At 44.3% G+C, this 27,082-nt stretch overlaps 1 protein-coding gene across 1 annotated transcript in view; it reads left to right on the forward strand.

The window, feature by feature from the left end:
• The window catches only part of LOC140740856 (cadherin-5-like), a 106,936-nt gene that overhangs the window by 72,686 nt on the left and 7,168 nt on the right, over positions 1 to 27,082 (forward strand). The window contains exons 8-11 of the mRNA XM_073070421.1: positions 9,878 to 10,011; positions 13,300 to 13,412; positions 17,225 to 17,333; positions 24,568 to 24,819. Coding sequence (XP_072926522.1) covers positions 9,878 to 10,011; positions 13,300 to 13,412; positions 17,225 to 17,333; positions 24,568 to 24,819 — 608 coding nt within the window. The remainder of the gene's footprint in view (positions 1 to 9,877; positions 10,012 to 13,299; positions 13,413 to 17,224; positions 17,334 to 24,567; positions 24,820 to 27,082) is intronic.

Raw genomic sequence — 27,082 nt, forward strand, 5'->3', positions numbered from 1 at the left:
GCACCCAATGTGCAGAGAAAGAGGAGAAAAATCATGCAAACAGTAAAATCAAGCAACAGCATTCTGAAGCAAATTAGACCCGAGTCCCGGAGCAACTGAAATCGGCCTACTGCCTCAGTCTCAGTTCATCATATAGCAGGGCAAATCGCTGTGAACCTTAATCAAACTAGTTCAGGTTGAGAGAGAGAAAAAGAAATCCTGTCCCAGAGTTTTTCAGGTCATTTCAAGAACCTGAGCACAAGGGATTCGGAACCTGAGCACAAGAGGTTGTGAACACAAGAGAAAATCTGTAGATGCTGGCAATCTTGAGCAGCACACACAAAATGCTTGAGGATCTCAGCAGGTCAGGCAGCATCTATGGAGGGAAGTAATCCTGATGAAGAGACTCAGCCCGAACGTCAACTGTTTATTCCCCCCCCCCCCCATAGATGCTGCCTGATCTGCCGAGTTCCTCCAGCATTTTGTGTGTGTGGTTCAGAACCTGATGTAAGAGAGGAAGAAGCTGTCATTGAACATTGGGTCTTCAGGCTCCTGTACTTCCTGCCTGATGTAAATGGCTCTTTCTTCTTTAAGAAGACAATATTCTCACAGAAGGTGAATCACAGGGAAACAAGCAACGTACTTAAGGTGCTGCGTGGAGTTGCAGTTATTATTATTGGCCACTATACAACTCTGGTCTACACCCACATGCTGACTGAAATGGCCTAGCAACCTATTGTACTGTCCATGGTTCACCATCACTTTCTGATGAAAATATTAGTAAATAAAATATCCAAAATAGCAACAGAAGGTGCTGTAGGTATTCCATAGTTCAGACACAGGCAGAGAGAATGAGGTAGGGGAGGGGAGGAGGAGGAGGAGGATGCTGATGTTGTTTACGTTTCAGGCTGGCAACCTTTCATCAGAGCTGGAATATGTTGACAATTTTAAATTTCAAAAAGGAAGAGAGAGAGAGAGAGAGAGGTGGGGGGGAGGGGGGGAAGGGAGATGATTACGTTTCAGGTCGATGGCCTTTCACCAGAACTGGAATTAGTCATTGTAAAGTTGAAAACGACGTGCAGAGACAGTAAAAGGGAAATGGGTGGGAAGAGCAGGAGGAACGTGATGAAAGGTCACCCACCAGATCACTGACCCTTTCTCTCTGCACAGGCACGTACTGACTTACTGAATCATTAGACAGTAAGAGAAAGGAGCAGAATTCAGCCCATCGAGAGAGCTATGTCATTCCATCACAGCGATTTATTATCCCTCACCCCATTCTCCTGCCTTCTTCCCATAACCTTTGACATTCTAACTGCTCGTCCTCCACTGTAAATATACCCAATGACTTGTCCTCCACAGTCGTCTGTGGCAATAAATTCCAGAGATTCATTACTGTCTGGCAAAAGAAATTCCTCTCCATCTCTGTTCTAAATGGACATCCTCTATTCTTAGGCTGTGCCCTCTGGTCCTAGACTACAGGAAACATCCTCGCACAGTCCACTCTATCTAGGCCTTTCGATATTCGATAGGTTTCACTGAGATCCTCCCTCATTCTTCTAAACTCCAGTGAGTACAGGCCCATTTGTTGATCCTTCAGGAAGATTTAGTCAAGACAGCTTCATTTTACAGCGTGCTGTTGGAAACAACCATGTCGGAGATAGAGACAATGACCCTGTCCCCTCACCCTCTGAACCATGGCCACTGTCAACTGCACTGGGAGCGAAATGGCAAATTTACATTTAAAATAAAACAATTAAAAATCAGAGTTAGATCCAGGAAATGTGCGTTTCCACTAAAGGGGAAGGATATTACTTCATGCCGTTGCTAAGCAGAGTGGCCATTCAGTTCTATACATCCAGGAAGCACACTGGAATATAAAAAAACATTGAAATGGAGTCTCGCACACAAAATGCTGGAGGGACTCAACAGGTCAGGCAGCAGCTGTGGAGAGGAACAAAGAGTCAACGTTTCGGACTGAGACCCTTTGTCAGGACTGGAAAGGGGAAACAGCTAGAAAGAAAACAAAAATGGAGTCTGATAGTGTACTTTATTAATTCACCAGAAACATTGAATTAAAACTCGTGAAACCATAAGACATAGAAGCAGAAATAGGCCATTCAGCCCATCATGCTACTCCACCATTCCATCATGGCTGATTTATTTTCCCTCTCAGTCCCATTCTCTTCCCTTCTCCCCATAACCTTTGCCACCCTGACTAATCGAGAACCTCTCATCCTCTGCTTTAAAGACAGAGCCTCCACAGCCATCTGTGGCCGTGAATTCCACCGATTCATCACCTGGAGACCCCATCTGGAACTCTCTTCCAGAGATCTATCATTCTATATATGAAACCCAAAATCCACCAATTAGATTCCGGTCTTTAATGCACTCCAGAGTTATTTTGAGATACAGCACAGTAATGGGTCCTTCTGGCCCAACAAGCCCATGCTACCCAGTTGCACCCATGTGACCAATTAACCTACTAGCCTGCACACCATTGGTCTGTGAGAGGAAACCAGAGCACCTGGAAACTCACACAGTCACGGGGAGAATGTACAAACTCCTTACAGACAGCTGTCTGACTCCTGGTCCGATCTCCTCTACATTGGTGAGACCCGACGTACAGTGCCTATGAAAAGTATTCACGCCCCCTTGCAAGTTTTCATGTTTTATTGTTTTACAACATTGAATCACATTGGATTTGATTTGACTTGTTTGACGCTGATCAACAGAAAAGACTCTTTCATGTCAAAGTGAAACAATTTTTTACATATTGGTCTCAATTTGTTACTACTACTAAACACAAAATAATTGATTGCATAATTACTCACCCCATTCAAGTCAGTGTTTAGTAGATGCACCTTTGGCAGTAATTACAGCCTTGAGTCTGTGTGGATAGGTCTCTATCAGCTTTGCACACCTGGACTCTGCAATTTTTTCCTATTCTTCTTTACAAAACTGCTCAAACACCTGTATCTGGAAGGTCCAACTGCTGGTGAGTCAGTATCCTGGCAAAAACTACACCATGAAGACAAGAACACTACAAGCAACTCCACGTAAAGGTTATTGAAAAGCACAAGTAAGGAGATGAATACAAGAACATTTCCAAGTCACTGAATACCCTTTGGTTAATTCAGTCATCAAGAAATGGACAGAATATAGCACAGCTTTAAATCTGCCGAGAGGAGGCCGCCTCAAAAGCTGAATGACCGTGCAAGAAGGGGACTAGTGAGGGAGGTCACTGAGAGACCTGTGACAATTCTGGAGGGGTTACAAGCTTCAGTGGCTGAGATGGGAGAGACTGCGCATACAACAACTGTTGCCCGGGTGCTTCACCAGTCACAGCTTTATGGGAGAGAGGCAAAGAGAAAGTCACTGTTGAAAAAAACTTATGAAATCTCAGCTAGAGTTTGTCAGAAGGCATGTGGGAGACTCTGAAGTTAGCTGGAAGAAGGTTCTATGGTCGACGAAACCAAAATCAGACTAAACACTAAGTTTGCCATAAGCCAAACACTGCACATCATCCAAAACACACCACCTCTACTGTGAAGCATGGTGGCGGCTGCATCAGGCTGTGGGGATGCTTCATTGCAGCAGGGCCTGGAAGGCTTGTGAAGGTAGAGGGTAAAATGAATGCAGTAAAATACAGGAAAATCCTGGAGGAAAATCTGATGCAGTCTGAGAGAAATGCAACTTGGGGGAAGGTTTGTTTTCCAGTAAGACAGTGATCCCAAGCATAAAGCCAAACCTACAAGGGAATACCTTAAAAACAATAAAGTTAATGTCCTGGAGTGGCCAATTCAGAGTCCAGATCTCAATCCAATTGAGAATTTGTAGCTGGACTTGAGAAGTGCTGTTCACTCATGATCCCCATGCAATCTGACAGAGCTTGAGCAGTTTTGTAAAGAAGAAAGGGGGAAAAATTGCAGTGTCCATATGTGCAAAGCTGATAGAGACCTATCCACACAGAGTCAAGGCTATAATTGCTGACAAAAGTACATCTACTAAAAACACTGAATTGAAGAGGGTGAGTAATTATGCAATCAATTATTTTATATTTATTAATTGGAATAAATTTAGACCAATTTGTAGAAATTTGTTTTCATGTTGACACAGGAGATTCACTTTGATTAGTGTCAAAAAGCCGAATTAAATCCATTGTGATTTAATGTAAAACATTAAAACATGGGGTGAATACTTTTTTATAGGCACTGTAAACTGGAGGACCACTTTGTCAAACACCTCCACTTCATCAGAAAAAAGCAGAATTTCCTAGTGGCCATTTCCTCTCCCAGTTCCTGTTCAGACACGTTAGTCCAGAGCCTCCTCTTCTGCCGTGATGAGGCCACTCTCAAGCTGGAGGAGCCACCTCATAATCTGTCTGGGTAGTCTCCAACCTGATGGCATGAACATTGATTTCTCCTTTTGGTAATGTTTTCCCTCTCCTTCCCTCATCTTCTGTTCCCTACCCTGCTCCCTTTTTTCTTCTCCTCAGTGGCCCATCACCTCACTCTGGTGCCCCTCCTCCTCCCCTTTCTCTCATGGCCTAATCTCCTCTCCTATCAGATTCCTTCTTCCACCTTGCCTTTTCCACCAATCACCTCCCAGCTTCTTATTTCATCCTCCTTCCCCCACCCACCTGGCTTCACCTGTCACCTTCTGGCCTGGCCTCCTCCCCTCCCCCACCTTATTTAGGCATCCTCCATTTTCCTTTCCAGTCTTGATGAAGGGTTTTGGCCTGAAATGTAGACTATTTATTCCCCTCTTTGAGATGCTGCCTGATCTGCTGAGTTCCTCCAGCAGTTTGTGCACATTACTCAGTCATTGAAGTATTGTTAGTTGTGTTGTGTCTGTGCACACACATGGGAGATGACTCTAACTGGTGTGTTCAAATTGCAGTGAGAGAGAGAGCACAATGCACATTCGCAGACAACAGATCATTATGTAATGCTGGGGGGCCAGGGTTATTACTCTAAAAGAAATAGTTCCATGTATTAAACTTGTTCCCCTTTAGATTAGTGCAACATAAAACCATATATGTTCAAAACATTCAATTTCCCTTTCATAAACCCTTATTCCAAATAAACACACTTTCACAGTAACAGTCCATAACTAACTTCACTATACTAAAGATTCAGTCTTTTGGGTTCTTTAAGGAAAGTGCCTCTGGACCTGTGGTGTGGCATCAGGTTTGGTAGGTATCTTGTCCAAGACAATGTTCTCGGTTTCCGTGTCACGTTGCTGTCAGTGACACGACCATCACTGAGAGGCAAGTCCGGTGCTGTAATCTGTCCATCTTGTTGGAGGCAATCAGCTCACTTGTGTTCTTTGGTTGAGCATCCAGTATCTGGTACGTGACGTCTCCATGTCTGATGTCCAGTATCCAGTGTGTAGATCAGTGCCCAGTTCTCATAGCTATCCTACCGGGTGCCACTTGACTTCTCAGTAATCATGCGCTAGGACTTCCTGTCCAATCTCGAAGTTCCTTGCTGCTTCACTTGGGAACTGTTTGAACTGTTTATTCTGCACTTCCCTCCATAGATCTGGTTTCAGGATGTCTACGCGAGATTTCAGATTCTTGTTCATGAGCAGCATTGCAGGTTTTTGATTTGTTGTCGCATGAACAGAGCTCCGATACAGAAAAAGGAAGTTGTCCACCTTCTGATGTAGAGAAATGTCCTCCTTGTCCAACGCTTTAATGGACTTCTTTAATATTTGGATAAACCTTCAGCTAACTCATTCATTGCTGTGTGGTGAGGAAATGACTTGAAACGCCTGATGCCATTTTTCTTCAAGAACAGTTGTAATTCTTCTGACGTGTATTGTGGTCCATTGTCACTCACAATTTGTTCTGGTAAGCCATTTCTACTGAAGATAGTCCCCATAGCAGAGACAGTCTTTACTGAGGTGGTTGACTTTATTGGTAGAAGCTCTGGCCACTACGAATGAGCATCCACAACAATCAGAAACATGGAGTCCATGAATGGCCCAGCAAAGTTAATATGTACTCTTTGCCATGGTGAAGTTGTCCAGTCCCACGGGTGTAACAGTGTCTGTTAGGATGCACTTTGAACTTATTGGCATCCTGAACAGCTTTTGGCCAAGTCTTCAATCTGTTTGTCAATTCCTGGCCACCACACGTAGCCCCGGGTGAAACTCCTCATCTTGACTGAGTCCTTCATGCAGATTCTCTAACACTCTGGTTTAGAGGGAACCACAGCATGAGATCCACACATCAGTGTTCTTTGACATACCAACAGTTGTTCTCATCTCATTGAGAATTCTGTAAGCATAGAGTTACCATGAGCTAGCCATCCTTGCATGGTGATTTCGTACACTTTTGACAATGTCAGGTCATACTTTGTTTCGCTTTGTATTTTGGAATTTGTTACAGGCCACTGGTCCACCAATGCTGTGTGGAACACCTCAATTGGGTCAGAGTATGAAGACTTCTCTTCTTTAGTAGGTATAGTGGAGGATGTGACAAGCCATCAGTGTTTCTGTGTAGTTCGGTACCCATGAACTCTATGTCACAGAGTGGTTAAGGCCTTGGTCTAGTGATCTGAAGGTCGCTAGTTCAAGCCTTAGCTGAGGCAATGTAATGTGTACTTGAGCAAGGCACTTAACCACACACTGCTCTGCGACGACACCGGTGCCAAGCTGTATGGGTGCTAATGCCCTTCCCTTGGACAACATCGGTGGCGTGGAGAGGGGAGACTTGCAGCTTGGGCAACTGCCGGTCATCCATACAACCTTCCCCTGGCCTCAGTCATCACCGAAAATCAATGGACAGCCGAAGAAGATGTCATAAGAATGAGCTCTAAGGAATAGTGGCCAACATTGTAACCAGGTAGCAGTCGTTACTGAAATTCCCTTTCAGGGTCTGAAAGTGGTCGCAAGGGGCTGATGGTCTGTTACTAGTGTAAACTTTAGTCCATAGAGGTAGTGGTGGAATTTCTTTATTCCCCATACAAGACTAAGGGCCCCTCAGTCAAATTATGCTTAGTTGTGTTCTACGCTTGTCAGTGATCTTAAAACAAACACAATCAGGTGTTCAGATCCATCTTTCACAGTGTGTGATAAACTGGCTCCAGTGCCATAAGGGGATGCATCACACGCCAGTCTGATGGGCAGAGATGGGTAATAATGGGTGAGCAGTTCATCAAATGTTATTAGTCTCTTTGTTTCCTTGAATGCTTTTTCACATCTTTCTGACCATTCCCACTTTGCTCCTATCTGAAACAGTGTGTTCAATGGGTACAGCACTGTAGCAATGCCTGGGAGAAATCATAGGTAGTAGTTTACAAAGCCCAAGTATAACCTGAGCTGTGACACATTTTCCGGTTTGGGTGCCTGTAGCATTGCTTTAAAGTTCTCTTGTGACTTCTGTAAGCCAGGCTTGTCAATGACATGCCTCAATATGAGATTTCATTCTTGAAAAACTCACATTCTCTCTCTTTGCATTTAGACCATATTCTCTCAGCCTAGTAAGCACTTTACCAAGGTTCTGTGGGTTTTCTTCATCAAGGTAACATTGTGTTCCTGGGATATCTTGGAGCACTTGGTCCATTCTCTTTGCCAAATTACTGGAGCTGATGCGACACCAAAGACAAGACAAATATACTGTAACAGTCCCTTGTGAGAGTTGATTGCGAAGAACTTTCTGCTTGACTCCTTGATCTCCATTTGCAGATAGTCTTGTGATAAGTCAATCTTTGAAAACCTCTCCCTGTCTGCCAAAGATGCAAAAATGTCTTCTATCTGAGGCAGAGGATACTGCGCGGTACGCAGCACTGGCCTGATGCTCACTTTGAAATCCCCACATAACGTGAATGGCTCTGGCCTTCCCTTTCTTGATCACTGGGACAATGGGCGTGGCCCAATCACTCCACTCATCCTTGGAGAGAAATCCAGACGCCTCCAAGCTCTGCAGTTTAGCATCCACTTTAGGACGTAGTGCATAAGGCACTGGACACGCTTTATGGAATGTTAGTGTTGCTGTTTCATGCGGTTGAATTCTGGCCTTGATGCCTTTGAGTTTACCAAACCTCTTCTCAAACTCCTCGTTAGCATTAAGCAGCTGACCAGTCTCTGCTTAGTGCTACTGTTTGGGCTGCATTTACCTGTTGATGTCACACTGCAAACTTTGACTGAGTGCCAGTCTAGTTGAAATTTTCTCAACCATTCACGTCCGAAACATGCTGGCCCTCCACTTTTCAACATATAAAGCTCTAACTACTGTGTTTGGCCTTCACATTTACTTTCAGTTTGCCTTTGCGAGACTCTTTTTCACCTGTGTAAGTCTTTAGCATCACTGAGGTCTTCTCTGATGGGATCTTAGAAAATAGTCTGTTGTAGTCAGCTTTGAGAATTACGGACAAAGCTGACTCTATATTCAGTTCCATTTTCAGTTTTACAACGGACATATCTATTGCAGCCCTGATCATTTTGTGATCTGCTTCAGTAATACTAAGCAGTTCTAGGCATGACAGTTCACCTTTGTCAGACTCTATGTTGTCTGATTCTGTTTTACATTCAGTAACTTCATGCATCTGCTTAGTTTTGTGTTTGAGACTTTTCACTTGCTTGTGCTTTTTGTTTGTCTTGCACACTCTCTCTATATGACCTTGTCTGTGACACTTCCTGCAGACATTTTCTTTGAACCAATAGTCATTCGCATCGAGGGGGATTTGCCATATGAATAACATTTTTGGCTTTTTGCACAATTCAGGGACAGCTTGTGCATTTCACATTCTAACCTCCTTTTCTGTAGTTCTGCTGCATCCTTTGCTGCAGTATCTAACGATATTGCAATGGTCAATGCCCGTTCTGAGGTTGGGTCTCTTTCGGACAGTAGCCTCTTTGGAGTGCTTTGACTATGCATGCCACATAGAGTCCTGTCCCTTAATGCATCAGAAAGTCCATCTCTGAAGTCACAGTACTGGGAAAGTTTGCACAGATCTGCAATATATTCAGAAATGCTTTCATCCTTTGGCTGATTCCTTTTGTAAAATCTAAATTTCTCAGCTACTTTAAAATTGTCACAATTGTAAAATTGTCACAATTTTGTCAAACATCTTGCTTGTTGGCTTTTCAGAGGTTACTAGGTTGCAATATTAGATTGTACGTTCTTGGGTCCATTAAGCTAAGAAGAGTAGGGTTTTATTTTGCTCCTCCACGTTGTTCACATTACAATACAGTTCCATTCTCTCCATATACGACTCCCAGCCTTCATTAGCACTATCAAATTCATCAGCTTTTCAACTGAAGCCACATTATTTTCACCCAGTTACCTATTGTTGTAAATAAATCAGTCGTGAGTATAAAGAGAGTAGAACAGTGAGTGTGGTGAACTACATATACCAGAGTGGTTTGCTCCCAACAGACCCCTGCTGACTGCTCCTGTGGCTCCTCCCACAAACCCCTGTATAAAGGCGAATGAGGCCTGAGGCCGGTCCTCATTCTCCAGGATGTTGTGTTGTTCATTCTTCCAGTCAATAAAAGCCGATATCTCACTTCTTACGTCTCAGAGTGAGTTATTGATGGTGCATCAGTGAGCTAAGCAGCATTCCTGAGGGGTACCAGTGTTAATTGTCAGCAAGGAGGAGATGTGATTTCCAACAATGATCTCCCAATGAGGAAGTCAAAGATCCAGTTGAGAGGGAGGTACAGAGGCCCAGGTTTTGGAGCTTGCTGATTGGAACTGAGGGAATGGTTATGTTGAGCACTGAGCTGTAATCAATAAATGACAGCCTCATGTATACAGTATATATAAATCCCAACATTCATCAACTACATTCAAAGATAACACACTGTGACCTTGTTTCTTTACATTATGGTTTGTTAGATATATAATTTAACCATTTTTAGTTTTGACAGTGTTATTTGTTCCCAGGTATTCTTTACAGAATGGGACGAACCTATTCAGAATTGATGATAATGGAATAATTTACACCAGCGAGCCACTGGATCGAGAAGAGGCTGCGTCGTACAGCATCACAGTGGCTGCCAGTGAAGCGGGCAAGAGTAGTAAGTGGTTTTCCCTACTCAAAATTCAAAGTAAATTTATTATCAAAGTACCTATATGTCACCATATACAACCCTATGATTCATTTTCTTTTGAGCATTCACAGTAAATACTCATAATAATAATAGTAATAATAATAAATAAATATTGAGAACATAAACATTTGGTGTTTACTGCTAAACATCTTCTATGCTGGAGTTTGAACAGTCCCTAAGCCATGGAAATTGGCTTGTTATTTATTTTGGGACTAACTTTTGTCTTGTACTGTACGGTTACCGCAAAACAACAAATTTCGTGACACAAGAGACTCTGCAGATATTGGAAATCCATCATAACACACACAATATGCCGGAGGAACTCAGCAGGTCAGGCAGCATCAATGGAGAGGAATAAACAGTTGATATTTTGGGTGAGACCCTTCATCAGAGCTCAAGTCTCACCCGGAAACATTGACTGTTTATTCCTCTCCATAAATTTCATGACATACCTCAGTGATATTAAAACCTAATTCTGATTCAATGCTCACTTGCCCAGACACCAGAGAGACATTGATATATATATATATATCTCTCTCTGAAAATGGGCCCATCATGTCCTTGTCATGATATAACACTTCTCTCATGTGAGAGAGGTTACTCGTATTCATTAACACGAGAGACTCTGCAAAACGGGAGATGGGAGGAATTACCGGCAGTCAGAGAAATTGAAGTTCGTGCCATTAAGTTGGAGGCTACCAAAATGGAATATCAGGTGTCTTCTCCTCCAACTTGGCCTCATCATGGCAGCAGAGGAGGCCCTGAATCGACATGTCAGTGTGGGCATGGGAAGTCAAGATGAAATGGGTGACCTCCAGGAGAACCTGGCCTTTGTGGCAACAGAATGAACCTGTTTGATGAAGCAGTCCCCCGTGTCAGGTAGACGGTCTCACTGACCAAGGATGGATTTTGACATCTTCCCATCAGAATCAGATTTATTACAAAGAAAAGAGATTCTTCAGATGCTGGAAATTCAAAGTAACACACAAAATGCTGGAGGAACTCAGCAAGTCAGGCAGCATGTCTGGAGAGGAGGAAACAGTCAACATTTCAGGTTGAAACCCTTCATGAGGACTGGAAAGGAATGGAACATAAGCCAGAATAAGGAGGGAAAGGGGAGGAGCAGGTGAGACCAGGTGAGGGGAAAGGTGGATGGGTGAGGGAGGTGAGGTTGAAGTAAGAAGCTCGGAGGTGATAGGTGGAAGAGGTAAAGGGCTGAAGAAGAAGTGTTTAATAGGAGAGGACAGTGGAACGTGGAAGAAAGGGAAGGAGGAGAAGAACCAGGCAAGTGAGGGGAAGAGAAGAGGGAAGTGAGTAATCAGAGTGGGGAATGTAAAAAGAGAGAAGGGGGAGGGGAGAAATAGCCAGAAATTCGAAGTCATTCTGCTTGTTGGGGCTGGGAGCTGGGCTTGCTGACGAGTACACTCTGTCACGATGTGCGCAGGCAATGTCGGAACCCAAGTCTGGAGGAAAGACAGACTCTGATGCAGAGATGGCGACTAGAGTTTATTCATAATAATTCCAAAAAGCATTGGTGGCTCAGCCTAGTGACACTGTGAGAAGTAACATTCTCTAAACTAGGACCTGGCAATTAGTGCAAATTGGGTGTCTGCTTAAATAACACAAGTAACCTGCATCCCCTGCGCTATCAAAATAAACTTATACAAGTTTATATAGAAAGCACAAGGAGACCAGATTACAAAGAACGAGTTGCTTGTGAAAAACACAAGGAATTCTAAATGATTAACAACTCTCATTAAACAACAATTAATTAACTCAGGTCCTCTCAAAACCTCAGAGCCCACTGCTCTCCAGTGCCCCACGCAGGTCCAAAGCGTTCACTACACACTCACCTTGAAGTGACCTGCAGTTATCCCTGGAACCGATAGTCCTAGAACACAACTAACCTTTATCCTTTCACCTTCTTTAACCCACAGGGCAGAACAGAGATATACTGAGAGCAATCAAAACTACCCAAATTATCACCAGAATCAGCCTACCTGCCCTCAAGGACATACATACAGAAAGGTGCCAGAAAAGGGCCAGTATCATCATGAAGGATCCCACCCACCCTGCTCATGGACCGTTTGTCCCTCTCCCATCAGGGAGGAGGTTATGTAGTATCCAAGCCAGGACCACCAGACTCAAAAACAGTTACTTTCCCCAAGCAGTAAGGCTGATCAACACCTCCACCCACTAACTCCACTACTACTTTATGATTTCCTGACTGTCAGCCTAGCACATTACTTTATGAACATATAATCTATCTATGTATAGTACTGTGCTCTAATGCCCTTCCCTTGGACAACATCGGTGATGTGGAGAGCGGAGACTTGCAGCTTGGGCAACTGCCGGTCTTCCACAAAAAAAAGCCTTGCCTGTAATGCATTATGTGAGTATTCGTAGGTCAGAGTGCGTATGACATCAGAACGCAGAGTTTTGTAAAATGGAAGTCTGGTGAATAAACGTGTATGTTTAATACTGCGGTGTCCGAGTCACATTAACGCTACATGGTGTCAGAAGAAAGCGGAAAGGAAAGGAAGAGAAGACACGTAAAAACATGTCACAGTTACAGCCACCATCGAGTTTAAGCCTACGAGGTAATATTGCTGAGAAATGGAAGGTATGGCTCCAGCAGTTTCAGCTGTTTTGCACCGTAAGTGGCGTAGATGACAAGACGGAGAAAGTGCAATGTGCTACGAATACTCACATAATACATTACATTGCCCGGGCTTACGCCCTGGAAACTTTCCAAGGTGCAAATCCATGGTCTATCGAGACTAACGGAGGCCTACACAGTATTGTGCAGAAGTCAGGTAGTGCCTAAGACACTAGCACAGAACTATATTTGTCAACGTGGAGTGGAGAACAAGTTTGTAAATCTGGTGGGACAAAGGCCGTTGGGAGTAGCAAGAGTGAAGGGTGGGAAAGGTGTGAGACAGGTGGCAGAGAAGGAGTGCTGGGGCGGGGACTGCCACAGGTGCAGACACACCCAGCCCTGAGACACCAGGCAAGGTCATTTGATTAAATCAATTGGTTTATTGATCATTCCTGAATGTCTCTCTGGTGTTTCCTGCTCCCTCCCCTCTCCCTTCCCCTTTTCCCAACCATGATTCCCCTCTCTCTGTGTCCTTCCCATTCTCAGTCCACAAAGGAAACCCATATCCGAATCAGGTTTATCATCACTCACAATGTGCCTGTTGTTACTGCAGATGTCTGGACATTTCAGAATGCTTCTCTTCATTTGTTTTACAGATTCGGTATCCAGTACGTCCGTACGTATTGAAGTTCAGGACGTAAATGACAACGCACCAACGCTTGCAGACAGTTACTCTCCCCATGTGTGTGAGAACGACCCAATTGGAACTGTAAGTGGAACTTGTGTGGAATGGTAGCGCCGTGTTAGCACATTGCTTTAAACTACCAGTGATCGCCAATTACTCTCTAATCCAGGCAACAGCCTGGTGAACCTCTTCTACACCCTCTCCAAAGCCTCCACATGCTTCCTGTAGTGTGGTACTAGAACTGCACTCTCCAACCAGCTGCACAGGACAGCATGATAGAGGGATGTCACGGTAGCAGAGTGCTAGTGTAATGCTTTAGAGTGCCAACGGTCATAGATCAAGGTTCAGTTTCAGCCCCTGTATGTCTTTTGGCTTTCATTTGGGTGCTCCTGGTTCCTCCAACGTTCCAAAGACATACAGGTTAGAGTTAGTAAGCTGTGGGCATTCTTATTTGGAGTTGGAAGCCTGACGACTCTTGGGGGCTGCCCCCAGCACATAGATAGATTGTGTTCATAAAGTAATGTGTTTGTTGCTGATGCAAAATGACACATTTCACTTTATGTCTCGAAGCTTCGATGTACATGTGACAAATAAAGCTAATCATTCCGCTTCCTTTTTTTGATTGGGTAGTGTAAGATCTACAACCAGCCACTCACCTCTCCATCTCACACACTCTCTCCCTTTGCCCTTGCTCCTATCTGTCTCTTTCAGTTGGTCTTCCCCGCACTTTACCCCCCTGCACCTGATTTTGCCTCATCTCTGCTCACAATAAATCTCCGATAATATATTATGCTTAGACCTTGTTGGTAGCGCTCTGGCAGAATTACCAGATTATTGGATGTCATGCCAATTACTAATCCAACAAGGGCCTCTGCCTGAAATGTCGACTGTTTATTCCCATCCACAGATGCTGCCTGACCTGTTGAGCTTCTCCATCCATTGTGTGTATTGCTGTAGATTTTCACCATCTGCAGTACCTCATGTCTATTCTTTCAGTTTGCATGATTTTAGGAAAATACAGTACAGTAATACATAACTATTGTAGTGAATTTGGTAAGTTTCAAGGGAGTGTAGGAAATGATACCCCAATGGGTTAGTGCAGGAGCTATGCCATGAACCCCTATCAATAACCAAAGGTTCTGTGTTCCCCAGGTTAGGAACCCCTGGTCTAAAGGTTAATTGGTTTAATTATCTCATTATTATTGTTGCCTGTACCGAGGTACTGTGAAAATCTTTGCTTTGCATGCCAGCCATACTGATGTTTTCATTGCACAGATCAATACACTGAGGTGGTACAGGATCTGAATCTGATGGGCAGACAATAACAGAATTGAAAATACAGTGTTAGATTTACTGGGAAGATATAGTCTAGGTAGACAATGAGGTGCAAGACCATGAGGTAGGTCGTGAGGTCCGAAGTCCATTTTATCATTCAATAGTCTAGTAACTGGGGTAGAAGTTGTCCCCGATGAGAGAGGAGAGAAGAAGAGTATGTGCCGGGTGCGATGCGTCTTTGATTATGCTGGCTGCTTCACCAAGTAGCAACAGGTGTAGATGGCTCCTGTGATGTGCTGAGCTGTGTCCACAACTCTGTAGTTTCTTGAGGTGATGGGCATCTGAATAGGATGCTTTCTAAGGTGTTTTGATAAAAATTGGTGAGGGTTGATGGGGACATGCCAAATTGCTTTAGCTTCCTGAGGAAACAGGGGTGCTGGTGAGCTTCTGGGCCATGGCTTCTACGGGGTTGAACAAGCTGTTGGTTATGTTCACTCCTTGGAACTTGAAGCTTTCAACAAGATTGAGGACGTAAGGACAAGATAGCTGTATCGGAGGGAAATGAGGAATTGCTGGTTCTGTGTTTTCTGGAGGCATGGCTCACTCTGGACACACCAGATGCATCAGTAAGACCCCAAAGCTTCTCAATACATGGGATGGACCAGACTGATGATTCAGAGAAGGCAAAAGGTGGGAGTCTGTGTTTCGTGATAAACAGTGGTGCTCAAACCTGGTGGTCTTGCTCTTCTGATCTGTAACATTTAATGTGAAATGCCAACTAATCTTCTTAGCAAGAGAGTTCCTCCTCCATGATCCTGACCATAGTTTACTTACTGCCAAAAGCCGACGTTATCCAGACAATCAAGATATTCAATGCTGCCGTCACCAAACAAAAAACAGTTCATCCCGTGCACTTCAAATCATTGTCAGGGATTTCAGTCAGACCTGTTTGAAGGAATTTCTGCCCGATTTTTATCAGCATGTAACCTGCAGCTCCAAGAATCCCAACACTGGACCACTGCGGTACTACGATAAGAAATGCTTACCGCACCGTGCCTAGGCCACATTTTAGGAAATCTGATCACAGGGCTGTCCTCCTACCTGCATACAGGCAGAGGTTAAAAAGCAAAGCTCCAGAGATAAGGACAACCGGAGGCAGAGGAGCGGCACTGAGTCGGTGGGTTCATCAGAGGGTCTGAACGAGTACACCACGGTTGTCACGGACTTTATAAAGAAACAGATGTGGACGAATGTGTGTCCACAAAATTATTCCGTCTTCCCCAACCAGAAGCTCTGGATGAACCGTGAGATCGGCAATCTGCTTAGGGCCAGATCAGTGGCATTAAGGTCTGGTAATCCAAGTTAAGAGACAAAGGGTCCAGATACAATCTCTAGAAAGCAATCTCATGGGCAAAGTGGCAATTCCAGTCCAAACTTGAATCACTATGTCTCCTGTGTAGGTCCCAACTTCCCTGGAAGAGAGCCCAATGATCCAAAATCTTATGCCCTCCCTCCTACACCAACTCCTTAGCCACGTATTGAACTGTTTAATCTTCCTAGTTTTGGCCTCACTAGCATGTGGCACAGGTAGCAATCCTTTAACCAGACTTCTATAGATATATGTTGGAGAGTATATTGACTGGTTGCATCACAGCCTGGTATGGAAACACCATTGCCCTTGAATGGAAAATCCTACAAAATGCAGTGGATATGGCCCAGTCCTCCCCACCACTGAGCAGATCTACACAGAGCATTGTTGCAGGAAAGCAGCACCCATCACTGGGGCCCTCCACCAACCAGGCCATGCTCTCTTCTTGCTGCTGGCATCAGGAAGAAGGTACAGGATCCACACGACCCACACCACCTGATTCAGGAACAGCTATTAACCCTCAGCCATCAGGTTCTTAAACCAGAGGGGATACCTTCACTCAACATCACTTTCCTCAACACTGAACTGTTCCCACAACCTATGGACTCACTTTCAAGGACCCTTCATCTCATGTATTTATTAATTATTATTTTTTCCTCTTTTGTATTTGCAGTTTATTGTCCTTTGCACATTGGTTGTTTGTACTGATGGGTGTGGTCTTTCGTTGATTCTATTATGTTTCTTGGATCTACTGAGTGTAAGCCACCTTGACTGATTTGACTGACTCGGTCAAAGTCACTTATGTTAGAATTCTTCCCTGTTCTGACGTTTGGCCTGAACAACAACTGAACCTCTTGACCATGTCTACATGCTTTTATGCACTGAGTTGCTGCCACATGATTGGCTGATATTTGCATTAATGAGCAGGTGTACATAATAAAGTGGACACTGAGTGTAAACATATTTTATTGACTTAGAACTTTTGAAATATCAAGTCACCTCTCATCCTCCTTCATTCCAAAGAGGAAAGCCCCAGTGGCTGTTGAGTGTATATATCTGGGAGCCTGTTATACATGATATATTACTGAGAATTTATTTCTGGGAATCTCAGCTCACACATACAGAGTTACTGATTAAACTATTTCTTGTACATTACTTAACAGTCCACCACAAGTCGCTGGATAGAAGCTGTCAGTATTATATTGAAACATGCTGCACCTGAGTGGATTTAATGTTGCAATTTGATTTTCAGGTAATCGAAATGATCTCTGCTGTTGATAAGGATGAAATGACATCAAATGTTAAATTCTCCTTCAGTATTCCACTGAAGGTCAGCAACTTCTCTGTGAAAAACAACGGCGGTGAGTAGATTACACTGGGAACTGAGATCAAACTATGGGATGTGATTGATGTAATTCTAGTGTATATTCAACTGTGCTGTGTAATCCTGGTCTGTGGAGGCCTGAAACAAAGGCTGACAGTTCTGGAAACACTTGGTGGGCCACACAGCAGCTACAGTGGACGTAACAGTTGACTTTTCAGGTGTGGGACCTTCATCAGAACCGGGAAAGTAAGAAAATGCTGGTTTTCAGAAGCAGAGAAGTTGGAGGGGGTGCAGACAGCAAAGGAATATCTCTGATAGGGCAAGACCAGATAAGTAAATGCCATAGGTGAGTACGAGGAAGAATACGTGTTTAATTAAAAGGGAGTTGCTGGAACATTGCCTTTATAGAATAATAGCAATCTACAGCACATTACAGGCCCTTCAGCCCACAATGTTGAGCCAACCATGTAACCTACTCTAGAAACTGCTTAGAATTTCCCTACCACATAGCCCTCTATTTTTCTAAGCTCCATATACCTATCTAAGAGTCTCTTGAAAGACCCTTTTGTATCCACCTCTACCACTGTTACTGGCAGTGCATTCCACGCACCCACCTCTCTGTGTGGAAAACTTACCTCTGATATCCCCCTTGTATCTATTTCCAAGCACCTTAAAACTATGCCCCCTCGTGTTAGCCACTTTAGCCCTGGGAAAATAACCTCTGGCTATCCACGTGAACAATGCCTCATCATCCTCTCTCCAATCAGAGTCCCTGGCTCATCTCTGCTCCAGTCACAGTTCCCAGCTCATTCTCTCTCCAATCACAGTCCCTGTCTCATCTCTGCTCCAGTCACAGTTCCCAGCTCATCCTCCCTCCAATCACAGTCCCTGTCTCATCTCTGCTCCAGTCACAGTTCCCAGCTCACGGTCTCTCCAATCACAGTCTCCAAATCATCTCTGCTCCAGTCACAGTCACTAGCTCACCCTCTCTCCAATCACAGTCCCTGACACATCTCTGTATTGTTCACAGACCTGGATCAGGATCAGAATCAGGTTTATTATCACTAGCATGTATTATGAAATTTGTTAACTTAGCAGCAGCAGTTCAATACAATACATAATATAGAAGAAGAAGAAGAAGAAGAAATAAATAAATAGATTACAGTATACATATATTGAAAAGATTAAAAAATAGTGCAAAAACAGAAATAGTACATATTTAAAAAGTGAGGTAGTGTCCAAAGGTTCGATGTCCATTTAGGAATCAGATGGGAAAGGGGAAGAAGCTGTTCCTGAATCGCTGAGTGTGTGCCTTCAGGCTTCTCCTCCTACCTAATAGTAACAGTGTGAAAAGGGCATGCCCTGCGTGCTGGAGGTCCTTTAAAATAATTGCTGCCTTTCTGAGACACCGCTCTTTGAAGATGTCCTGGGTACTTTGTAGGCTAGTACCCAAGATGGATAATTTACAACCCAATTTACCCAATTTACAACCTTTACAATCTTTCGGTCTTGTGCAGTAGGCCCAACCCATATACCCACATACCCACCAACACCCGCCCCTGCCCCCACATACCAGTAGCCTGTCAGAATGCTCTCCACAGTACATCTATAGAAGTTTTTGGGCGTATTTGTTGACATACCAAATCTCTTCAAACTCCTAATGAAGTATAGCCGCTGACTTGCCTTCTTTATAACTGAATTGATAAGTTGGGACCAGGTTAGATCCTCAGAGATCTTGGCACCCAGGAACTTGAAGCTGCTCACTCCCTCCACTTCTGATCCCCTTATCAGGATTGGTATAAGTTCCTTCATCTTACCCTTCCTGAAGTCCACAATCAGCTCTTTTGTCTTACTGAAGTTGAGTGCCAGATTTTTGCTGCATTACCACTCCACTCATTGGCATATCTCACTCCTGTACACCCTCTCGTCAGCATCTGAGATTCTACCAACAATGGCTGTATCGTCAGCAAATTTATAGATGGTATTTGAGCTATGCCTAGCCACACAGTCATGGGTATAGAGAGAGTAGAGCAGTGGGCTAAGCACACATCCCTGAGGTACACCAGTGTTGATCGTCATCGAGGAGGAGATGTTATCACCAATCCGCACAAATTGTGGTCTTCCAGTTAGGAAGCTGAGGATCCAATTACAGAGGGAGGTACGGAGGCCCAGGTTCTGTAACTTCTCAGTTAGAATTGTGGGAATGATGGTATTAAATGCTGAGCTATAGTCGATGAACAGCATCCTGACGTAGGTGTTCGTGTTGTCTAGGTGATCTAAAGCCGTGTGGAGAGCCACTGAGATTGCATCTGCCGTTGACCTATTGTGGTGATAGGCAAATTGCAATGGGTCCAGGTCTTTGCTGAGGCAGGAGTTCAGCCTAGTCATGACCAATCTCTCAAAGCATTTCATCACTGTCAATGTGACTGCTACCAGGCGATAGTCATTAAGGCAGCCCACATTATTCTTCTAAGCCACTGGTATAATTGTTGCCTTTTTGAAGCAAGTGGGAACTTCCACCCGTAGTAGTGAGAGGTTGAAAATGTCCTTGAATACTTCCGCCAGTTAGTTGGTATAGGTTTTCAGAGCCTTACCAGGTACTCCATCGGGACCTTCTGCCTTGCGAGGGTTCACTCTCTTTAAAGACAGTCTAACATCGGCCTCTGAGACAGAGATCACAGGGTCATCAGGTGCAGCAGGGATCTTCACAGCTGTAGTTGTGTTCTTCCTTTCAAAGCGAGCATAGAAGGCGTTGAGTTCACCTGGTAGTGAAGCATCGCTGCCATTCATACTATTGGGTTTTGCTTTGTAGGAAGTAATGTCTTGCAAACCCTGCCAGAGTTGCTGTGCATCCGATGTCACCTCCAACCTCATTCAAAATTGTCTCTTCATCCTTGAAATATCCCTACAAAAATCATACCTGGTTTTCTGGTACAGGACTGGGTCGCCAGACTTGAAAGCCGCAGATCTTGCCTTCAGTAGGCAACATACCTCCTGGTTCATCCACAGCTTTTGGTTTGGGAATGTGCAGTAAGTCTTTGTGGGCACACACTCATCCACACAGGTTTTAATGAAGTCGGTAACAACTGCAGCATACTCATCCAGATTCCTGGATGAATCCTGAATACAGTCCAGTTCGCTGATTCAAAGCAGTCCTGTAGGTGTTCCTGTGCTTCCCTTGTCCATCCCTCCTTGGTCCTCACTGCTGGTGCTGCAGTCTTCAGTCTCTGCCTGTACTCAGGGAGTAGAAGTACAGCCAGGTGATCAGACTTCCCTAAGTGAGGGCGTGAAATAGCATGGTAGGCAATCTTGATGGTGGTCTAGCAATGGTCCAGTGTGTTGTCTCCTCTGGTATTGCAAGTGATCTGCAGATGGTAATTGCTTAGTGATTTTTTTCCTGGCCTGGTTAAAATCCCCCAAGACGATGGTGAAGATGTTAGGGTGCACTGTTTCGTGCATGTTGATCCCATTGCTCAGATCATCTAAAGCCTGCTTGACATTGGCCTGAGGTGGAATGTAAACTGCTACCAGAATGACCCCAGAGAACTCCGGTGGTGGGTAAAAAGGACGGCACTTTACTGCTAGATATTCCAGGTCTGGTGAGCAGAATTGGGATGGCTCTGATATATTTGTGCACCAAGAAGAGTTGATCATGAGGCATACTCTTCCACCTCTGCTTTTGAGAAACTATAGATCTAACCTGATGGTGTATAGTAAACCCACCAATCTGAATTGCTGCATCCGGTACAGAAGGGGTAAACCAGGATTCTGTGAAACAAAGGACACACGTGGTCCTAATGTCCCTCTGACTCAGCACCCGAGCTCTGAGATCATCGATTTTATTCACCAGAGACTGCACGTTTGCCAGCAAGATGGTCGGTATTGGGAGTTTAAAACCCCGTTTCCTTAAACACACTTGTATCCCTGACCTGCAGCCATGCCTCCTGCATGGAATCCTACGTGGGCGAACACATCCCCAATCGGCATTGTTTCCATCAGTTTTAAGCATCGATAGTTCATTTAAACACATTAAGACATTGTTGTTGACTGTACTGACCTTGGAAGCAGTTGTGCTTTCTCAGCTGTATCAGGCTGAAACGAGAGTATTTAATCATATCCATTGAGAGTTGGGCTGCCACACGACTCACCTCAAGGTGCCTTGGAAGTAGGTCTGTTCTGATTATCCCTGCTCAGATCACGTTGTAATAAGGTGATAAAGCAGGTGTACAATATTCTTGCTTTCATTGATTATAGAGTATAAATGTTGGGAAATCATGTTTCAGTTGTATAAAACTTTGATTAGGCCTCAATTAAAGATTATATTAAATATTAGCTTTATTTGTCACATCTATATCGAAACATCTGTGAAATGTGTTGTTTGTGTCAACGACCAACACAGTCTGATGAAGTGCCGGGGGCCGCCCACAAGTGTCTCCTTTCTTGCGGCGCCAACGCAGCATGCCCACAGCGTTCCAACTGGTACGTGTTCAGACTGTGGGAGGAAACCCGTGCAGTCATGGGGAGAACGTACAAACTCTTTGCAGACAACGGTGGGGTTTGAGTTTGTGTCGGTGGCACTGCGTAGCGTTGTGCTAACTGCGATGCTACAAGCCAGGAAATCATGTTGCAGCCGTCTAAAACAGGCCACACCGCAGTTCCTGGTCACCCCATTACAGGAAGGATGTGGAGACTTTGAAGAGTGCTGCTTGGATTAGAGAGCGTCACCGATACGGAGAGATTGGACAAATCTGAAAAGCTTTCCCTGGAGCATCCAAGGCTGAGGGGAGGCAAGACTGAGGTATATACATTACAGGAGGCACAGATAGTGTCGTTTTCCCAGGATGAAGATACAAATATTAGAGGGAACATTACAGGTTAGGTGAGTTTAGAACTAGAGATCATAGGTTAAAGGTGAAAGGGTCACACACTCAGCGAATCAGGAACAGCATCTTCCTCTCTGCCATCAGATTTCTGAATTGACATTTTTTCTCTTTTTGCACTATTTAGTTAATTTACCTTTTTAAAAAGAGAGATACGTACTGTAATTTGCAGTTTTTATTATGACGAATTACAATGTACTGCTGCCGTAAAACAACAAATTTCACAACATATGCCAGTGATATCAAACCTGGTTCTGAGTCTGGGGGGAACGTTTTCACTCAGGGGCTGGTCGGGTGTGGAACAAACTGCCAGCAGAACTGGTGGGTGCAGGTTTAATTGCAACATTTAAAGGAAGTTTGGATAGGTACATGGATGGGAGGGGTATGGAAGGCTGCGGTCCATGGGCAAGTCCTTGCAACTAGGCAGAATAACAGTTGGGCATGGAATGGATGGGCCTGTTTCTCGGCTGTAGCACTGTATGATTCTATGACAGCCTTAAGGTGAGAGCGGACATTTCTGAGGAAAGATATTTACACAGAGAGTGGTGGGTGTTTAGAACGTGCTGCCAGGAGAGGTGATGGGAGCAGCACATTTAAACAGACACATGAGGAGGCAGAGAATGGCGGGATATGGACCATGACCAGATGGGATTAGTTCAATTTAGCATCTTGATCACATGGGACAGAGCCTGCAGCTCACAATGTCTTCCATGGTCGGTGTGAGAACAACAACCTGATTATTATTCAACACCATCCATGAGAAAGCCCAAACATGTAACAGGGTAAACTGGAAACGTGTGAAGTGGGTCATTTTGGAAGGTCAAATTTGAAGGCAAAATATAGGGTGAGTGGCCGTTTTCTTGGCAGAGTGGAGGGACAGAATCCATGTCCATTTTGTTCCAGCATTGAATGACTTGTCATAGGAAGAGCACTTGATGGCTCTGGGCCTGTATTCACTGGAAATCAGAAGAATGAGGGTGACCTCATTGAAACCTATCAAATGGTGAAAGGCCGTGATAGAGTGGATGTGGAGAGGATGGATCCTATGGTGGGGGAGCCTAAGGCCAGAGAAAACAGCCTCAGAATAATGTACTTTTAGAACAGAGATGAGAAGGAGTTTCTTTAGCCAGAGAGTGGTGTATCTGTGGAATTCTTTGCCACAGGCAGTTGTGGAGACCAAGTCCTTATGTATATTTAAGACAGAGGTTGATAGATTCTTGATTGGTCGGGGCATGAAGGGATATTGGGAGAAGGCAGGAGATGGGGAGGAATAATGAATCAGCCACGATGAAATGGCACAGCAGACTTGATGGGCCAAATGGCCTAATTCTGCCCTTACACCTTTATGGTCTTATGGCCTTATCCCTCAAAGTTGCTGTGCAACTTGATAGGGTTGTGAAGAGAGCATATGGCATTAGTCAGGGGATGGAGTTCAAGAGCTGTGAGACAGTATCACAAGGTAAGACTCTAGTTAGACCACACTGGGAATATTGTGTTCAGTTCTGGCACCTCATTACAGGAAGGATGTGGAAGTTTCAGAGAGTGTGTAGAGGAGATTTACCAGGACGCTGACTGGATTAGAGAGCAAGTCTTATGAGGAATGTTGTGCAAGCTAGGGCTTTTCTGTTTGGAGTGATGGAGGATGTGAGGTCACTTGATAGAGGTGTACAAGGTGATAGAGAAATCAATAGAGTGGACTTCCCAGCACAGAAATGGCTAATACAAGGGGGTATCATTTTAAAGTGACCGGAGGAAAGTATAGGGAAGTATGTCAGAGGTATGTCCTTTACACAGGGTTTGATGGGTGAGAGGACAGTCCTGCCAGGGGAGGTGGTAGAAGCAGATACATTAGGGTCATTTAAGAGATTCTGCTACCACATGGGTGATTGAAAAATGGAGGATTATGGAGGAAGGAAAGGTTAGATTGATCGGAGAGTAGGTTAAAAGCTCAGCACCACATTGTGAACCGAATGGCCTGCTGTGTCTTGACTGTTGTATGTTCAACATTTGTTTACTGCCTGTTACACTGCTGATGTTTAGGGACCAATGAAGGTCCTCCATCTGTCTGTATAGAAGGATTCTTCTCTGCTGTTTCCATAACCACTGTTTTTTGACCACTCGGGGGTGTGAGCCCTGAGCTGAATCTGAGGACTGGTGGAGCACTCTTCATCTGGCCTCCAACCTTTGAGCTGTCTGGCGTGGATGACCTGACCAAGAGCCAAAGCACCAGGCTCTGACTCCAGCCAACATAGCTCTCCTGGTCATTGAAGCATGCACACCTCCAAACGCTATGGCAAGATGGTGGTCCTTTTAGAAGTCTACGTTCAATTTTCTTAAAACAAACGTTCATTCCTACGTTCATTATTTTCTCCTCTCTCTGTTGCTCTCCAGATAACACTGCCAACATCACTGTGAACCAGGCAGGCTTCGATCAAAATGAGGTTCGAGAGTATTTCGTCCCCATCTTTGTTTCCGACAACGGATCACCAAGCTACAACAGCACCACCACTCTAAAAATTAGAGTGTGTCCCTGTGACCAAGACCGGAACCCAATCAATTGCAACAACAACCGCAGCCCCCTCGTCGCAAGCGTTACCGTCACCATCTTGCTGATAATCTTTCTCTGTTTCATCACTATTCTAGGTGAGTCATCCCAAGCAGTAAACCCTCTTTGTGTTTCCATGGCGACACTCTCCATCTTTTCCCTAACTTTGTGTACAGTTTCAGTCACCTACCTACAGGAAAGATGAAAAAAAGTTCAAAAGTAAATTTATTATCGAAGTACATACATAGATTCAGTGCCTTGCGGGCATTCACACTGGTGCAAAGAAATACAACACAATCAATAAAAAATGACACACAAACGAAAATGGACAAACAACTAATATACAAAGGAAAACAAAATGCACAAATACAAAAAATAACAAATGATACTAAATATATTGGAGAAAGGCCAATCTTGATGGTAAGGATTGGGACAGGCTGTCTTCTAGCAAAGGTGTACTTGGTAAGTGAAATTTTGAGAATACAAAGCTTGAATGTGCCTGTCAAAATAAAAGGTAAAGATAACAGCTTTACAGACTTTCATTTTCAAGAGATATTGTGGCCCTGAGTAAGAAAAAAAGGCTCCGTATTGCAGGTTTTAGGCAGATAGCAGCAAATGAGGAAATGCAAGAGAACACAGTTCAGGTGCCTTGCTGTTCGGTGTGGGCGATCGTGCCTCTCCATCCATCACGGTCCCTGACCCTCCGAATTGTAGTTGCTGCCTCCCCTGTTTCTAACCATGATGTTAATCCATCTCTCATCCTCATTCTGTTGTCTTCTTTTTTCCTTCCAGCTTTCCAGTTGTAAGTAGCAAGAGAGCACTGAAGGAAGAAATCGGGGGGTGGGGAGGTGCTAAAAGAAGGCAAAACAATCCATAGTTCATGAATATTTGCTCAGGTGCATACCCGTGGATTTTTTACAAGGGTGTTTCTTTCCTCCATTTAATATCTCCCATTGTAATATTCTCATCCTCATTTTTTGTCTAATGCAAAGTATGCAGAGGAACGTTGGTTAGCTTACTAAATGCGTCCAGCAACGTGGACTACAGACCTATCTGAAGCCCACCTAATCATCCAATTCAGATTAGTATACACTCAGTGGCCACTTTATCAGGTAGGGGAGTGGAACCCGGTGTGGTCTTCTGCTGGTGTGATGTGTTGTGAATCCAGAGATGCCCTTCTGCACGCCACTGTTGTAACTATTGCCTTCCTGTCAGCTTAAACCAGTCTTGCCATTCTCTGACCTCTCTCATTGACAAGATATTTTTGCCCACACGACTGTCACTCACTGGATGTTTTTTTGTTTTTCGCACCATTCTCTACAAACCCTTGAGACTGTTGTGCCTGAAAACCCCAGGGGAACAACAGTTTCTGAGATACTCAAACCACCCGGTCTGGCACCAACAATCATTTCACAGTCAAAGTCACTTAGAACACATTACTTCCCCATTCTTGACCATGTCTGCATGCTTTAATGCATTGAGTTGCTTAATTTAATGATTGGCTGATTAATTTTGCGTTGTTCTGCTGCTGTTTCACAACATATGCCAATGATATTAATCTTGATTCCGATTCTGGAAGATCAGGATGGTTAGCTATGAGTGAAGCCAAAAGAGATTTTGGGGGAGATCTTAAATGGATTTTCCCATCAGTATTTACTTGGGAGACAGACATAGATTCTATCGAAGTGAGGCAAGGCAGCAGCAAGGTCATAGGCCCAAACAGATTACTGAGGAGGAGGTGTTTGCTGTCTTGTGGCAAATTAGGGTGGATAGATCCCCAGGGCCTGACAAGGTGTCCCCTCGGACCCTGTGGAGGAAAGTGCAGCAATTGCAGGGGCCTGGCAGAGTTATTTAAATCATCCTTAGTGACAGGAGAGGAGCCTGAGGGCTGGAGGATCACCAAGGTTGATCTATTGTTTAAGAAGGGCTCTAAGAATAAGCCAGGAAATTGTAGGTCGGCGAGCCTGCCGTCAGCAGTGGGGATGTAATTGGAAGGGACCGGATGTATAAATATTTGGATAGAAATGGCTTCGTACATGAGAGGTCATGTCTAACCAATCTTATAGAGTTTTCGAGGAAGTTACCAGGAATGTTGATGAAGGCAAGGCAGTGGATGTTGTCTGCATGGACTTAGTAAGACATTTGACAAGGTCCCACATGGGAGGTTGGTTAAGAAGGTTCAGTTGCTCGCCATTTAAGAGGAGGTAGTAAATTGGATTAGACATTGGCTTCGTGGGAGAAGCCAGAGAGTGGTAGTAGAGAGTTGCCTCTCTGACTGGAGGCCTGTGACTAGTGGACTGCCGCAGGGTTCAGTTCTGGGTTCATTGTTGTTTGACGTCTATTATCAATGACCTGGATGAT

The sequence above is a fragment of the Hemitrygon akajei genome, chromosome 17, assembly GCF_048418815.1.
Source record: "Hemitrygon akajei chromosome 17, sHemAka1.3, whole genome shotgun sequence".
Taxonomy (NCBI): Eukaryota; Metazoa; Chordata; class Chondrichthyes; order Myliobatiformes; family Dasyatidae; genus Hemitrygon; species Hemitrygon akajei.